The following is a 15,648-nucleotide window of genomic DNA, read 5'->3' on the forward strand; positions in this document are numbered from 1 at the left end:
TTCCTCTAGTGTAGTTCTGGAAAAATGTTTATTTCTGTACTACAGCCCAGACAGGTTTACTTTTTCTTCTTTTTGGCTCCCTTGAGCTTCGCCTCGATCAGCTGTTGGGCCTGTTTCTTTATCTCCGCCCGCGAAGGGACGTAACTATGGTCCACATCCGCAAACTGGAAGGTTTCTGAACAGGCAAGAAAAGGAGTGGCTGCCACCCTCTTTCCAGAAGCCTCCCACCTCTACCTGTTGGCGTTTGCTGCCATAGGCCATCTCCTGCCGGGAGCTCATTTCAGACATGTATCAATGACTGGAGACCCCTGCCCTAAGTCACCTAAGGCCAGGTGCCAGACAACTAGGATTTGCCAAGATTATCCACACTAGCTGTCCTTATCCTTTCACCCCACCTTGCCTCTGTAGCAGAAATTCTTCTAAAAGTTCGGTCTGGGCTCCCTTCTGGCCCATCCCATGATATACGTCCCTTTTGTCTCAGAAAAAGAAACCTCTGTAACGTCTATCGATTAAAACCTTTCCCTTCAGCGCCCAGTCACCATGTATGCCATCTCTTGTCTTGAGTTCAGACCCTATCTAGTTGCAGCTATTGTTCTTGTCGTCCTTCTCCATCTTCCTGTGGCCGGCATGTAGAGCCTCACCTATCATGTCCTCCTCTGGGTCCTCAAAGGTAATTCTGGTATTATGTTTCTCTTTTAGAGTTGATGACTCCAAGGTGTCCCTCACCTTTGTGTCAACCTGCAGGGCAGCACCCATTATCATCTTGGAGAGCACATGGGCTTTGTGGGGACCCCTCCATGGCCCAGGGTTACCTCCTCATTTCTGGACAACGTTTGCATGCGCTCAGCCAGGTAGATAAGCTTTCCCTCACAATAATCCAGCTTGCCGTACACATCAAGAGTGTTAGAGACTGCTATTTCTTTCTGTGGGTCAGAGGAGCAGCTGGTTTTCCTGTGGTCCCACACAGGGACCCTGTACACAGCATCTCCTCCCCGGGGGCTGATACCTGGAAGGTTGGCAAGGTGATGCCGATGAGCCGGATGTAGAGGTTGTCAATACCTGTCTGGATGACCAGCAGCAGCTGCTGGCCCTTATTCATGTTGTTTTGGGCCTGCTTGAGTCTTGCTTCTTCCTCTTCTAGCATGTTCTTCATCTTCTTCTGGATAGAGTTAAAGCTATGGGGGAGGTAAGCACAGCAGTGAGGAGGAGGAGGGCACAGCAGTGAGGAGGAGAAGGAGGGCACAGCAGTGAGGAGGAGAAGGAGGGCACAGCAGTGAGGAGGAGGAGGAGGTGGGCACAGCAGTGAGGAGGAGGAGGTGGGCACAGCAGTGAGGGGGAGGTGGGCACAGCAGTGAGGAGGAGGAGGAGGTGGGCACAGCAGTGAGGAGGAGGAGGTGGGCACAGCAGTGAGGGGGAGGTGGGCACAGCAGTGAGGGGGAGGTGGGCACAGCAGTGAGGGGGAGGGTGGGCACAGCAGTGAGGAGGAGGAGGGCACAGCAGTGAGGAGGAGGGCACAGCACTGAGGGGGAGGAGGGCACAGCAGTGAGGGGGAGGTGGGCACAGCAGTGAGGGGGGGAGGGCACACCAGTGAGGGGGAGGTGGGCATAGCAGTGAGGGGGAGGTGGGCACAGCAGTGAGGGGGAGGTGGGCACAGCAGTGAGGGGGAGGTGGGCACAGCAGTGAGGGTAGGCCCACAGGGGTCCAGAACCAGGTGGCAACTTCAGGGACTCATAATTAAGCGTCAAGCGGGCAGGTCCTCAACTCTTCTGCAGATGAACAAATTCACTGGCAGTGGATATGTGCAGCTACTAGCTTGTACCTGTGGAGCCATCCAGGAGCCGGGGAACATACCCAACAGCGCTGGGAGTCTGGTGGAACTTGAGCACAGCCTCCTCAAGTTCTAGCTTCTTCATCAGGGCCTCTAACTGTGTCCGCCTCTCCTCGCAATCCTCCATCTGTAGCTCCAGGTTCTCCTCTGTATTTTTCTGAGCTAGGAAGCGGCCAGCTATGTCCTAACCAGACCAGGGCAGAGAGACACAGGTGTGGGCTTGGGAGGCAGCAGGGCTTCCTAGCCCTGGTATCTCGGGGGCCCCTTGTAGTAGATAGTGCACATTCTTGGTACTTGGGGCTCAGTCATGACCCTGAGTGCTTTTGGGTGCTGAGGTTTGTGAGGAGCTGGGCAGAATGGTAGCCTGTATATAGCCTGGTTACATCGCTTTCATGGTAGGCAGAGGATAAATAACCTCACCTACCATGAAGACACCTTGTATCACATTCAGTCAAGATGCTATGGATGGCGCTCAAGGCCTGACAATGGGAACTCAGGAGGGTCTATGACAAAAGAAGGCCATAAGAAGCAGCTGTTCGCTGTGGCTGTCAAGTTGGAAAGGGGCTAGAGCAGAAGCGAGAGGCCAGGTTCCTAGCATTTGGATTTTCAGATTCTGGTAGGCTCTGTCCTGAACATGGAACATGGTGGGGACAAGCCAGCCATGTGCTGAGGATATCTTCTTTCTTTATTTTTTTGAGACAGGGTTTCTCTGTGTAGCCCTGGCTGTCCTGGAACTCACTCTGTAGACCAGATTGGCCTCAAACTCAGAAATTCTCCTGCCTCTGCCTCCCAAGTGCTGGGATTAGAGGTGTGCGCCACCATGCCTGGCCCTGAGGGTATCTTCTTTTCTGAGCTACATACCTCAAAAACCCCAGACTTTTCCCAGGCTTGGGATTATCATGTTTGGGGACCTTCATGGGAGGTCTAATCTTTGTGAACGTTTTGCAGAGTATCCCAGGCCCTGGCCTAACTTGGCTACCAAGTACCAGGGAGACTTACCCAGAGGTGGGAGCACTGCACAGCAGATTTGACCCTCTCTACCAAAGTAGTCACTTTTGTCTGGTATTGTATGTCTGCTACGGAAGTTTTTCTTTTCTTCACTGGGCAGAGCAGAGAAGGAGGGTCTAGTCAGTGTACAGGAATGGCTACCTCAGGCTTCAGAGATGTCAGTGAGGATGGTGGGTGCCTTCATGTGACCTGTACCTGTATCTGCTCTCCTCAGCCTGACCCTTCAGAATACTTTGGGACTTTTTCTGAGATTTCACCAGGTAACTGGGCTCTAGTTGTTAGAGATGGCATCTTTGTAGCCACCTTGTGCCAAAGGCTGTCAGCTTCTTCAGGGAGAGGCAGGGAGAGGCAGGGGGCTGCTTCCTCACTTTAGTGACCATAGGTTATATGTGGCCTAATGGTGACCTGGCTGGGAGATCTTAGATATTGCTGGCTACTGGAGACTTTGACTGTACAAGGCAAAGAGCTGAGACTCACCCTTTACGTTTTCCATAGTCATCAGATTGGAGGGGAAATCCAAGTCCCTCCGGCCCTGAGAGGAGAAAGAAGCAGATGAGGAGGAGAAGGAGAGGGTCCTCCCAGCTCTTCCCCATGGGGCGTGGCTCGGGATGTACACGGCGGTACTTCTCGCTGGTCTCCTTGGTGTGAATCTTGTCTATGAGCTTCTTCTGCTGGTTCAGCCGGTTCTCCCGGGCTCGTCGCTCCTCGATGAAGGTTGCCTCCCCTTGCCTCATGTTCCTCTGGAGACACCAGAGAGTCAGTGGGGATGGTATCTTACCAAGGATCCTCTCAGGGTCTTGAAGCCCGTGGCCAGTTTTCAGTCTTCATATCAGTGGACTGTGGAAGAAAGCTGGCCATTCTTCTTACTGGCTCCACTATCCACTTGGGTGTTCCTTTGCCTCTGGTGCCAGGACTCCTGGCTGACACATGCTGTGGCTTTTCTTTCTAGCCCAGCTGCTCTATTTTTCTCTGGGCCCTTGCCTTTAGTTTAATCTCCTGACATGTTCCACTTAGAACTCATTAAATTAGATGTAACATATCTAAAAGTAATTCATCCCCTTTATTCCCAAACCTGTTATCTCCTACACTCTGCCTCTGCAGCTGAAAGCCACCGTCCGTCCTTGCTTGCTTTTGCTCTCTCTCACACTCCTGTCACTGAAGCTCACTGTGGTTTGCTTTTGCTCTCTTATACATTCCTGTCATTAACACTTACTGTGGTCACCCTCTTAAAGATTTCTCTGTGCCCTTTCTGCTTCTGGCCACCCCAACTCTTATGCCAGCCTGGCCACACACCCAGGATTCCTGCTCTGGCATCTGTAGTTAATGTGCGCCATTATAAAACACAATCTATTTTTGTCTTGTGTTTTTGTTTTTGGCGTTTTAAGACAGGGTGTAGCTCCTGGCTGTCCTTGAACTCACGCTGTAGATCAGGCTAGCCTTGAACTCAGAGATCTGCCTGAGTACTGGGATTAAAAGCTTGTGCCACCACACCTAGCATAAAACAGGATCTGACCATGTGTTCCCTTATCTGCTCTGAGGCTGTAAGCATGAGAACCCTGTTGCCTCCACTGACGGGGAAGCGATGTAGATTTCTGTGTATTAACCCAGAACAAAGCTGTGGTGATGGCTTTGACTCTTCTGTCCCTTCTCTTTCTGAGCTATGATTACCCCCGACTTTGCTGCTCCTTCAGAGTTCATTCAAGCATATTTCCTTGGAAAGCCACCCTGGAAACCTCGGAACCTCTCTGTCTCTGCCACAGTGACCTAGATAGGATGTGGTGGATTCCTCGACGAATTCCCCACTGCAGGAGGATAGGGCTGGCTGGCCCTCTAGTCCTATCTCCCTAGAGGCAGGGATCTTGGTACTGACAAGGTCACTAGATGCCCTCTGTCCTATCCGCATCTGTCATGGCTTCTGTGCTCAGATGTCCCATGGGCGAGCAGATTAGCTGGGAGGACTGACAAGGGATTTCTCCATTGAGAGATGATAGGAAGTAAAGGCATGGGATGTGCAGACGATAGGCATAGGATGTGCAGAGAGGTCCTGCACAAGGCAGGATCAGGGGAGCCAGTTGGTGCCAGACCCCCAACCCTGGGGCTGACCTTGACCTCATCAGTAATCATCATGGCATCTTGGGACATGACTGTCATGTCTGACAGCTCCGAGCAGTAGTTGGCCACCAGGTTCTGGAGCTTGTCTAGCTCTGTGGGGTACTCTGCCAGCACCTATGAGGACAGGCAAAGGCAAAAATGGTCATGAAGCCGTGGATTCCTTTCCTGCCATCATCCCATACTGCTGGCTTTCCTGGGCCTTTTGGTTCTCTTCCACCCTTCATGCTCAGACTATGTGAGCCCTAGGACACGATAGGGGTTACAACTGTGGCCCAGCATCTGGGCAAGGTACAGAGCACGAGAAAGAAGTGTTCTAGCATGGGTAGGCATTGGTGACCTATGACTCTCACTATCCAGGACAAGAGGATATAATGACTCAAAGACCCACCCCATCGAAGGCCAACTCTAAAGTCCAGGAGGGTTTGCTTGGGGGACATCTTTGATCTGAAGTGGAAAAGAGGGGCTTGAAAGATGGGTATGGGGGCTGGAGAGATGGCTCAGTGGTTAAGAGCGCTGGCTGCTTGCTCTTCCAGAGGTCCTGTGTTCAATTCCCAGCAACCACATGGTGGCTCACAACCATCTGTAATGGGATCCAGTGGAACAAATAAATCTTTAAGAAAGAGAGAGAGAAAGGTGGGCATAGAACTAGATAGGGCTCCAAGTGAAGGCCGCCTCTAACCAGCCAGCTCTGTGATCTTGTGGTCATACCTAGCCCTTTAATGGTGTTGCTGACTTTGTCAAAGGTTGTTGTTAGGCTGAATAGAGCTGTAAGGTAGCACACTTGCATCAATGGTCAAGGCAGCCTGGGGATTGATAATACTTTACTTTCAAAACCTATACATGCTGAATCTTTGCCAATTTAAAAAAAAAGTATGGTTGAACATGGGGATTTGTTTCAAGTGTGTTTGTTATGGAAAGAAAGTTCTACAAAGGATACCCCAGTGAAGGGGTGTGGGAAGGGGTGAACATAGGAAAGACAGGGGGGCTTCCAGTTGAGCTTCCAGCATGAGGGTCGGGTCAGAGGGACAGACCAGAGCATGATACTGAGATTCTGGCTCAGGCGTGTGACCTCAGCAGGGAAAAGCTGCTGTAACTGCTCACACACGGGCCCTTCCTCCCAAGCCAAGCCGCTCATTCACCTCCCTATCTCGCGTGAGGGTGAGGGTATTAATTTTTGCCTGGCCACCTTTTCAGGTCTGTCCACCATTGTGCTCTTAGGTGCCCCTGCTGCCCTGAAGCACTTTCTCCACTACAGATGCTCTTGCTCTATGAGCGCCATATTGGGAGTGCGCTCAGTGAGAGTAATGACCGTGGCTCCCTGGGACTTCCGTGGGTCAGTCTCTCCTTCCTCCTGGATTCGTAGAAAGCAGGGGAGAGCCAGATCCAAAGTGGGCAGGAGATTGTGTGCTCAGCATATTATGGGAAGAGGGAGAAGAGTCTTTCCTGAAGCATGTTACAGGATTTCCTGGGGGATGGGGGGTGGGCATGGCCCATCTTGGACCCTCAGCGTTCCAAACTAAGCCATATCATATGTAAAAGAAAGAATTCTGTGACTTTGTGATGTGTGTGATCATTCACATCTCTTTTTGAAATAGAGTTTCACTGTGTAGCCCAGGCTGGCCTGGGATCTTCCCATCTTAGCCTCTTGAGTGCTAAGATCATACATATATCTGTGCTACCATGCCCAGGCTTAAGCCCAAATTCTGGGTGCAGCCCATACTATGCTTGTGTGGAACAACAAAAATGAAGTTCTCAGAGGTACATTTCCACATACTTTAGGACAACCTCTCGGGCTGCCTGGAGGAGAGTCGCAGGCGGGGCTCCGGCCAAGGGGCTGATTACCTTCTTCAGGTAATCCAGCAGCACTTTGTACAGCGTGTGGATGTTCTGGCTGGTGGTGATCTTGATCACCGTCTTTTCAATGTTGTTCTCCAGTTGGCGGATAATCTGGTGGGGGTGGGGTTATGGAATCATTGGAAAAGCTTGGTGGTAAGACCCACCTCTTCATAAGTTCTCATCAGTGTGAATCGACTGAACCCAGCCCAGGAGGGTGAGAGGGGTGGCGGGTGAGGACGGGGGCTAGGCTTTCACACAAGGATGCTGGGCTCCCTCAATCCTGCCTCTGATTTCAGGTCGTGCAGATGAAATAATTAGTGTACATCTTATCCACCTCCCAGCCACCATGTTGAAATGGCTTTGATTCCCAGCGTCATGTTTACAGCTGTGTGATAAAACATTAACTCAGGTCATGAGTTCCCTGCTCCTTGTTAGTAAGTTGTCCTGTTTGTATACACAGCCTTATAAGGGTCTGGCCCACCCGCAGGTCTCACCCTTCTGATGTTGCCCCACCCCTCCACTGGAGGGCAGCCCAACAGACTTACACTGACGCTCTTCTCGCTGAGCACTGTCTAACCAGCGGCCCCGCCCTTATAACAGAGTCCTTGTCTGAAGGGGCTTTGGTCTCCGCAACAGAATCTCCATATCCTCCAACGTAGACTCACCCCTTCGAAGCCTATTTGGCTGAGTCCCACTCCTCTCGAAAGCTCCCGCGCTCAATTGGAGCCCCGTCCCCGGTCACCTGAAGCTGCCGCAGTTCGTCCTTAGTAGCATCAGGTTGGTTCCGTAAGCTGGCCAGCTCCAGCTGCAAGCTCTCCAACTTCTGTCCGCGTCGCCGAACCAGGTGGATCAGTATGTTGTGTGTATTCACACGGTCAAAGACGTACTTGCGCAGCTTCTCCCGAGCCACCTGGGTCCGGGAGGGCGCCCGTGCGTGGGTGCGAGAGGGAGCGCTGCGGGGACCCCAGGAAGGTAGCAGGCTGGGGACCCGTGGCTGCCCCACTGAGAAGCAAGAGGTGGGGACGCGCTTTGCCTTCTGCCGGCTCTGTAGCCTTTACTGGGGGCGGGCCTCGGGGAATGGGGCCCGAGAGGGGCAAGGGATCCTCTCGGTCCTCGCCTGCCTCGTTACCTCCAAAGTACTGCGGCCGTGTGCCAGCCTCATGGACGTATCCTTTCCGCAGGCCTTGGAGATGGTCCATTGATCATGCTGTGGAGCGGCGGCGGCTGAGCTTGGAGTCTGGCCCCTGGCACTGATTGCTCAGGCATATCCCCCAGTGCCTCTTACTCGCCGCTAGCCCAGCAAGGAGACCGTTGGTCCTGGGACCCCTGAGCAGACCGCGCAGGACCCCTCCAGGCTCATCCCTGCTCTGGTGTGATGGGGTCCGCAAAGAGTCTCTGCTGTTGGCGCTAAGCACACTGTGTGGGTGTTGGGGAACCTGCCCTGGGCACCTGTTACAGAGGAACCCACCCCTTCAGGCCCTCTGGTCCAGAGAGATGGGTAGGGTGTGTGCATAAGTAGCCACCACCTAATCTCAGGCTGCGAGGTGGGGGGGGGGGGGCGGGGGCGGGGCGGGCTTTTGCACCTTCTTAGCCAAAGCCCAGTCTTGGGCTCCTCGGCGGAGGTTGCTGCGCAGGATTCCCATTGTAGCTTTGTTCTGTGCTGTCTTCTCCTTCACACCCTGGATCTGGAGTGCCCGACATTGTTCTGTAGGTGGTGGAGGGAACAAGATTTCCAGACTGTAGGGTAAAAGGACTGGCTGAGAATCTCCGCAAAGCATCCAGAGAGGTCAGTGGAATACTGCATTGCTTTTGTGATCATTTTCTCTCCTCTCACCCTGCTCTGGCCTTCACAAGCTTTCCTGCTCAAAGTGGTCATCTGCTGGCCAGTAAAGAGGGTGAGGCCAGGACCACCAAGGAAGTGGGACACCCTTGTCTCTTTCTCTTGCAGAGAAACAGGCAGACCTCTCCTTGACCCCTCCACCTTTGGGCCAATATTGTGGGAAATGCACAGGTCACCCCTCAGATGGCAGGCCCTTCTGTGACTCTGACCCACTGCTGGGGCCTGGGTGGGTAGTAGGAGGGACAGCTGCCTGGTAGCGGAGCAGAGCGGCAGTGCCCAGTGTGAGGCTCACCCTGGAGCCGAGTGATGGTCCTTAGCTCCGTTATCTGTGCCTCCACAGCTGCTTCATTGTGTACCTTCATGGTGGCCTAACGGCCCCCCCTTCCAGGGGTTCTGTGTGCCTCTCACCCTTCCTGTGCAGTTGCCTGCTCAGATTGAGATTGTCTTTGGAATTTTAGCTCATTATGATGGGGGACTAAGGTTCTCAATGCCCAGAGAACCCTGAAATTCCACCCTTCTGGAATTCCATTCTTAGGGTCATCTCTGGGTTCTTGTGCTAAGGGAAATGAGTCTTGAGACGGCTGCTTCAAGAGCTCTGTTGGACACTAGAGCCCTCTTGACAGTGGTAGTGAATTTGTGATGGCCTACTGCCATACTCACCCGGTACCTCCCCATATCCTTGGACCCTAAGGGTCACAAAGCAGCTTGACTGAGCCTCCCACATGTAAAGCCAAGTCAGTGCCCGGTAAGACCTTTCTCTCCAATCCATACTTGCAGTTCAAAGCCCAGGCACTGGGTGACTTGGCCTCCCATCCCAGCTTCTGCCCACTACTGTTCCATCTCTTTCAACTTTCCCAGATCTGTGCTGGCCTGTCTGGTGCCATCCTGCCTGACTCCTCCATCCCTCAGCCCCCTGGATCTCGGGTCACAAATTATTGGCAGAGACTAGTTCACACACCTACACTGTACTGTCCCTTAGAGCATTGTGCCAGGAGCAATCAGTAGCATAGAACACTATGGGGTATGGGAGACACACTTTGCAGGTGTCTGCATAACTAACTCTTTAGGCATTTATTCTTCAATCTGGGAGTAGAGGGCTGAGTCAGGGTATTGCATGGCTGACTCTGCTGCTGTGTCTCCTTGGCTATGGATGCGTTCAGCTCCTTTGACTTCATATAGTTGTAATCTCTGTGCCTGTCTGTTTCTTAATTTCTTCTTACAAGGATACCAGAAAGAAGGGATTAGTCCCCAAAGCATTAGTAGCCCTAATCACGTCATCAAAGGACCCATCTCCAGTAATTACCTTCTGAGGTCCCCAGGGGTTAAGATTTCAGCGTATGGATTTTGGAGGTCATGTAGTCAGACCCTGTGTGTAACACTAGACACATTAGTTAAGCCTATCTTCCTATGACCCCTCACACGGCTATGTAGTCAGACCCTGTGTGTAACATTAGACACATTAGTGCCTGTCTTCCTGTGACCCCTCACATGGATCTCCTACCTTTCAGCCGCTTTTCTGTCCAGTCTAAACTCCATGTTCACCCCTTGCCTCCCTTCTGATCTATGTCTCATCCTCAAGAGGACTGGAAGGTGCTGCCATGGCCACACTGCTCACCTTACCTTCCTAGGAAACACTCGGTGACCTGGCTTGGTATCCAGCTGAGGCAGTCAGTTGTATCCCCTGCTATTGGCTCTTCCTTTTCCCTCAGATACAGTGGGCCAAATGACTCTCCAGAGCAGGGCTGCCTTCCTGAGTTTCCTTACAGTAGATGTACCACGTGGCTTAGTTCTGGCCAGTAGTGTGTATATAGACATGGCAAATTAACTGCCCTCCTCTCCCTTTCTTCTTCCTGTTAAATGGGATGGAGCTGGTGGAGCCACCTGGCAGGATGAGCTAGATTGGGAAGTGGGTGCCATGACAACAGGGAACAGATTGAAGGATGCCTGGGTCCCTGACCTCAGTGCTGCTCTTAAAACACTGCCAAGGTTTGAAGATGGCTGGCCCTCCAAAGTTCATGCCGGGGTTTAACCCCTGATGTGTTCTAGTTAGGTAGGACCTTTGAGAGATGGTTGGGATTTAAGTTACCAGAGTAGGGTCACCACAATCAACCCTTGATGCCTTTATAGGAAGAAACATGTATGCTTTGTTTCTGGCCATGTATAGGAAGGCCTGTGATGTTTCTGGACTCTGCCAGAATTATAGCCACCACCGAGTAGCCGTTGGGCCTTGATCCTCCAGAACTGTGGGCTAAAATAAATGTTAGCTGCCTGGCATGGTGGCGCATGCCTTTAATCCCAGCAAGGTGGATTTCTGAGTTCGAGGCCAGCCTGGTCTACAGAGTTAGTTCCAGGACAGCCAGAGCTACACAGAGAAACCCTGTCTCGAGCCCCCCCCCCCAAATGTTTAGCTGTTTGGCCACAGAGGTGCATGATTACATCTTCTTACCCCCTTCCTTCCTTCTTTCCTTTCTTCTTTCTTCTTTCTTAATTTCGTTTTTCAAAACAAGGTTTCTCTGTGTAGTCCTGGCTGTCCTAGAACTCACTCTGCAGACCAGGCTGGCCTTGAACTCAGACCCTTCTGCCTCTGACTCCCAAGTGCTGGGATTAAAGGTGTGCACCACTATGCCTGGCCTCTCTTTTTTCCTATTAGACCTGTATTTATTTATGTCGTGTGCATACATAATGGGAACCCATATGCCGCAGTGTGCATGTGGAGATTGGAGGACAACTTCAGGGGGAGTGGTTACTCCATCCACCATGTGGTTCCTGGGGATCAAGCTCAGATACCAGGGTTAGCACTAGGCGCTTCACCCACAGAACAACCTCACTAGCACGTGTTTAATTGCTTCAGAGCTCACATAGGAAAAAGGACAAGCCATTTATTAGCTACAACTCTCCAACATTCTCCTTGGATTTGGGGCAGAGATCAGAGAAAGCACTCAAGTCTCTCTCAACACATGCAGGCTGCTGCTCCAGCAGCTGGGTGCAACAGGATTCAAGCCTCTCTGAGGCTCCTTGCTGCTCTGCGGAAGATCTCCCCCTCCCAAGCCTTGTTCCGAGCTGGCAGGTCCTGGATTTGGTGCAGCAGTAGTCTTCACAGGTTTTTCAGGCAGGACCCCACATGCATGTGTAGGAGAGAGATGACACTAGAGGATGCATGTGTGTGTGTGTGTTTGCTGAGGTAGGAGGGACTGTCCTGGAGTTAGATGACGTTAGATCTGTGCTCTAGGATCTTCCCTGCTTCGCATCCTGCACCTCAGCAGCCAGAGCGCTTCTAGTCGTGAGGATCTGTAAGAGGCAAAGGGAGGCGGGTGGAGTCATGTCTGTGGTTTTGGAGTCCCTGATCTTGTTCTGTCATGACAAAAGGTCCTGTCAGATGTGGTTACACAGACTTAGGGTCCTAAGCATGGGAGGAAGCAGCAGCAGAAGCAGGAACTCAAGACCAACCTGGCCTATAGACTCTTTCCTCAGAAGAGCAAAACAAAAAATCTGAGCCCAGAAACACGCATGGGCAGGCCTGAGGTCACCATCTTGGTATCAGATTCAGGGTCACAGCCCTGGACACTTTTTTTCCTGAGTTGTCTGTGTAGCTGCTGTGTCCTGCCCCACACCTTACAAGGCCCTTCCCTCTGTCTCAGGGTCACCATAATTTTTGGATATTCCTTCTGGGAATGCACTGCTCAATCTTTGTTATGCTTGCTTCTAGCCCCAGCCTCTCCGGGGGGAAGTAGGACTGGCTAGATCGAAAGGCTTCAGTCCGTCTTTTGAGTCTTGTGGGCTTGCCTTCCTGAAACTGCTAGCTGTCCCTCTGGGCCCCTCTCACCTGTGCTTATGTCTTTGGGGAGCTGCCCGGTCTCCAGGAAGAGCCAGAGATTGCTGCATTTCTGACACTCCATACTTGTCACTCTGTAGCTGGCCACAGATCCTGCAACTGGAGAACAGGAAGCAGGAGGGTGGGTGCACTTTTCAGAAGGGGACCTGGCACAAGCTAGTTCTGGGCAGACAGGGTGGGTAGGCTGCAGCCCAAACAGGTTGGATCGCAGTCAGGGTTTTATTGGAAACACACCAACACTGTAGAGTCACTGGTAATGGATGCATTTCAGGGCCTAGGCACCCACCGTGGAGTACTCACTGGCAGACACTAGGAAGCTCCACTGCACAGGGTATGGAAACTTCCTCTTAATGAACATCAGCAGGCCAAAAGTCGCACCAGTGCCTGCCAAGAGCCAAGCAAAGTGCTGGTCAGGGTACCTGCTGCACCTGCAGGCAGGATGACTTGGCGCCGCCTGCTGGACAGACAGGGTGGGACGAAAGGTTACATTTTTACCCCTTTAAGGAATTCTTTTGCTCCCCAAGACCTCTTACCTGTGACAAAAGTGAAAACGCCCTTCATGAAGGCGTGCGACTGGCAGGCAGCAAATTCCTCGAGTCCCTGGGATTAGGGGGCGGGGAAGGTGTTCGTGGCTCAGTTCTCTTTCCTCGCCTCCTGCTTCTCCTTTAGCCACGACCTGGCCTTGGCGAGGGAGAATGGATATATTCCACCCTCCCCTAAACCCATTTAGCGTGCCCTATCCCTAAGTCAGGAGGGTTCCCCCACTCCTCCACTCCCTGACAGGGCTTCCCCTGCCTCTACTTTGCCTCAGGTCAGCATCGTAGGGTCAGCTCTCTGGCCCCCAGGCTAGCCTTCTCACCGGGTGCCTGGCGGCCACGGCGTCATCCACACGGGACAAGCCCAGATTCACCATGGTTGGTCAGGTTCTGCCAGGGAGGACTTGGGGGGCGGGGCGGGGCTCAAGACTCGGGCCTGCGCAGAACGCAGAACGTAGCAGAGACAGTCAAGCTCTGTCCGGCTTAGGGGGCGGGACCTATAACCGCGAGCTTCTGATGGGCGTGACAGAGCAGTTGAAATTGGGGGTTTTGTGACCTCGAACCAGGCCTAACTTTCCTCACCCCTCATTTTCATACTCATAGAGCACATTGATTGTTTTTGTTTTTGTTTTAGATTTATTATATGTAAGTACACTGTAGCTGTCTTCAGGGAGTCACATCTCATTACAGATGGTTGTGAGCCACCATGTGGTTTCTGGGATTTGAACTCAGGACCTTAGGAAGAGCAGTCCGAGCTCTTAGCCACCGAGCCATCTCTCCAGCCCCCACATTGATTGTTCTTACTACATGAGATGGGACTTTAAGACTACAGTTAAGGGTTCTCTCTCTGAAAGGCACAACAGAATTCCAGAAGTTCACTCGAACCCTTTTTTGGTGTCAGGGCATGGGGTCCTATGGAAAAGTTCACAGAGTTCCTCGCCCTCTTCCTCCACTCCCCGCTTCTTTCTCTTCTTCCCCCTCCCCTCTTTTCTTTAAGAAAAGGGTTCTCTGCTTAGCCCTGGCTGTCCAACTTGCTCTGTAGGGCAGTCTGGCTTCCAACTCAGAGATTTGCCTTTTTTTGCTTCCCAAGTACTGGGCCTAAAGGCATGTGCCACCATACCCAGATACACATTTCGTTTCCTTCCTTCCTTCCTTTCCTCCCTTCCCTTCCCTTCCCTTCCCTTCCCTTCCCTTCCCTTCCCTTCCCTTCCCTTCCCTTCCCTTCCCTTCCTTTCCCTTCCTTCCTCCTTTCCTTTCCTTTCCTTTCCTTTCCTTTCCTTTCCTTTCCTTTCCTTTCCTTTCCTTCCTTCCTTTTCCTTCCTTCCTTCCTTCCTTCCTTCCTTCCTTCCTTCCTTTCCTTCCTTCCCTTCCCTTCCTTCCTTCCTTCCTTCCTTCCTTCCTTCTTCTTTTCCTTCTTTCAAGATGATAATTGGGTGCTTAGAGAGATGGCTTGGCAGTTAAGAGTGCTCTCTCTATTTCCAGGGCTCTCATGCAGCTCATAACCGTTTGTAGCTTCAGTCCCAGAGATCCACTCTCCTTGTTTGGCTTCCACAGGTAGTAGGTACATGTGCTACACAGACATATATGCAGGCAACACACACACACACAGGAAATGAAAAGTTTTTTTTAAAAGGTTGATTATTGCTTATTAATTAAATAATATTTCAAATAAAATCTAGAGCAACACAGATACTTCTAAAAGTAAAAAAGCCCCACAAGTGTTGCCATCTGGCATTAGCTGGTACCAAACAGTGGAAGAGTCATGAAGAAGGGGCTCTACAGGGATTCCCAGTCAGTGCCTGTTCCCTTCAGGATTCTTGGGAGCCCCGGGGTATCTAGGGAGAAGCCCTTGAGTGGGCACCCCTCTGTCTTCAGACCCCCACTCCAGCCTCTGTTGTCTCCCTTCTCCCACCTGGCTTCTGAACCTTCCCCCGCCCTTCCTGCTGCTCTATGGAGAACAAGTTGGGTTGTATTCCTGGCCCAGGCTCTAAGATACCAGCTTCCCTAACATAGGAACAGTGGCTGTCCCTGGTGTCCCCAGATTTGCCCCAAAGAGTGACTCCAGTTTGTTGCTATGGTCCGTGTGTCCTCATGGATGAAGGTACTATCTGTGTCCCCCCTTATGCTGGCACCTATTGCACCCCATTTCTCTTGGCTTAGCTGTTGGGTGCTTCTCCTCCTCAGGGCCCCCGTCAGTAGGCCTCACCCATGTTGCTCCTCCACCTCCCTCACTTGCTGCTCGCTTTTCTCTGCCAGGTGACCGCCAGGATCCCTAATGATTGGCAAGGCTGGCTGTGTGCTTATCAACGGTCAGGGAGCTCCTGGCCGGCCTGCCTGCTCATGTGGAGCATCTTTCCCATGGTGGGTCCTGTCTTTGAACTCCTGGGCCTAAGCCTGGACATAACACTGCTCTGTTATTATGGGGCTGACTGTAGGCCACCTCCTCTGAACCTTCCAGGAGAGAGAAACCTGTTTTTTGAGAATGAGCCAAGGATGGCTCTCAGCAACACTCAGTCGTTTGGGCCCCAGTTTGCTCTTAGGTATGGTGTGACCTTCTGCCCAGTGTGAGCATCTGCCCAGGGACCCCTGAGCTCCTGGCCAAGCCTCCGGCTCCCCAAGGCTTCCCTGTGTCTGTCAGCAGGACACTGTCCTCCCA

The 15,648-nt window shown here is 52.2% G+C and overlaps 2 protein-coding genes and 1 long non-coding RNA gene across 9 annotated transcripts in view; 1 reads left to right on the forward strand and 2 right to left on the reverse strand.

The window, feature by feature from the left end:
• Positions 1-10: 10 nt before the first annotated feature.
• On the reverse strand, positions 11-9,060 carry Ccdc183 (coiled-coil domain containing 183). Its single transcript, NM_029859.1, has 14 exons — positions 8,917-9,060; positions 8,368-8,489; positions 7,914-7,991; positions 7,527-7,694; positions 6,791-6,895; positions 4,940-5,062; positions 3,451-3,576; positions 3,314-3,368; positions 2,828-2,928; positions 1,852-2,012; positions 1,007-1,175; positions 813-923; positions 642-738; positions 11-175 (listed from the first exon to the last, which is right to left on the reverse strand). Exons 1-14 carry the CDS (start codon positions 8,984-8,986, stop codon positions 57-59), a joined length of 1,605 nt encoding a protein of 534 aa, NP_084135.1. The 5' UTR covers positions 8,987-9,060; the 3' UTR covers positions 11-56.
• Fcnaos overlaps positions 712-15,648 on the forward strand; it is a 22,432-nt gene continuing 7,495 nt past the window's right edge. For 2 of the 5 annotated variants that reach the window (XR_866045.3, XR_866048.3), the window contains exon 1: positions 9,098-9,369. This is a non-coding gene — a long non-coding RNA (ficolin A, opposite strand). Of the gene's footprint in view, positions 852-6,727; positions 6,800-7,080; positions 7,562-7,965; positions 8,571-9,097; positions 9,370-15,648 lie in introns of those variants that run through there. The other 3 variants (XR_003954003.1, XR_003954002.1, XR_001783250.2) reach the window with 3 other exon arrangements.
• Positions 11,448-13,429, reverse strand: Tmem141 (transmembrane protein 141). Of its 3 annotated transcripts, none has more exons than NM_001040130.3 (5): positions 13,316-13,384; positions 12,990-13,056; positions 12,757-12,840; positions 12,448-12,555; positions 11,448-11,912 (listed from the first exon to the last, which is right to left on the reverse strand). In NM_001040130.3, exons 1-5 carry the CDS (start codon positions 13,367-13,369, stop codon positions 11,899-11,901), a joined length of 327 nt encoding a protein of 108 aa, NP_001035219.2. In that variant the 5' UTR covers positions 13,370-13,384; the 3' UTR covers positions 11,448-11,898. The 3 variants fall into 3 exon arrangements, with proteins under 3 accessions (NP_001035219.2, NP_001103463.1, XP_006498243.1); XM_006498180.4 differs by having other exon boundaries at positions 11,449-11,912; positions 12,990-13,137; positions 13,316-13,429; NM_001109993.1 differs by having other exon boundaries at positions 12,990-13,387.

Source organism: Mus musculus, chromosome 2 (assembly GCF_000001635.26).
Source record: "Mus musculus strain C57BL/6J chromosome 2, GRCm38.p6 C57BL/6J".
Taxonomy (NCBI): Eukaryota; Metazoa; Chordata; class Mammalia; order Rodentia; family Muridae; genus Mus; species Mus musculus.

Excerpts from the sequence above, each read along its gene's own strand:
- Tmem141 (NM_001040130.3), bottom strand. The coding sequence starts at position 13,369 with ATGGTGAATCTGGGCTTGTCCCGTGTGGATGACGCCGTGGCCGCCAGG. Across the intron at positions 12,841-12,989 it reads CGTTTTCACTTTTGTCACAG|GCACTGGTGCGACTTTTGGC; the intron begins GTAAGAGGTCTT and ends GGCTCTTGGCAG. Across the intron at positions 12,556-12,756 it reads GAGCTTCCTAGTGTCTGCCA|TTGCAGGATCTGTGGCCAGC; the intron begins GTGAGTACTCCA and ends CCTGTTCTCCAG.
- Ccdc183 (NM_029859.1), bottom strand. The coding sequence starts at position 8,986 with ATGAAGGTACACAATGAAGCAGCTGTGGAGGCACAGATAACGGAGCTA. Across the intron at positions 3,369-3,450 it reads CCAGCGAGAAGTACCGCCGT|GGCCGGAGGGACTTGGATTT; the intron begins GTACATCCCGAG and ends TTCTCCTCTCAG. Across the intron at positions 2,013-2,827 it reads TGCAGTGCTCCCACCTCTGG|GACATAGCTGGCCGCTTCCT; the intron begins GTAAGTCTCCCT and ends TGGTCTGGTTAG.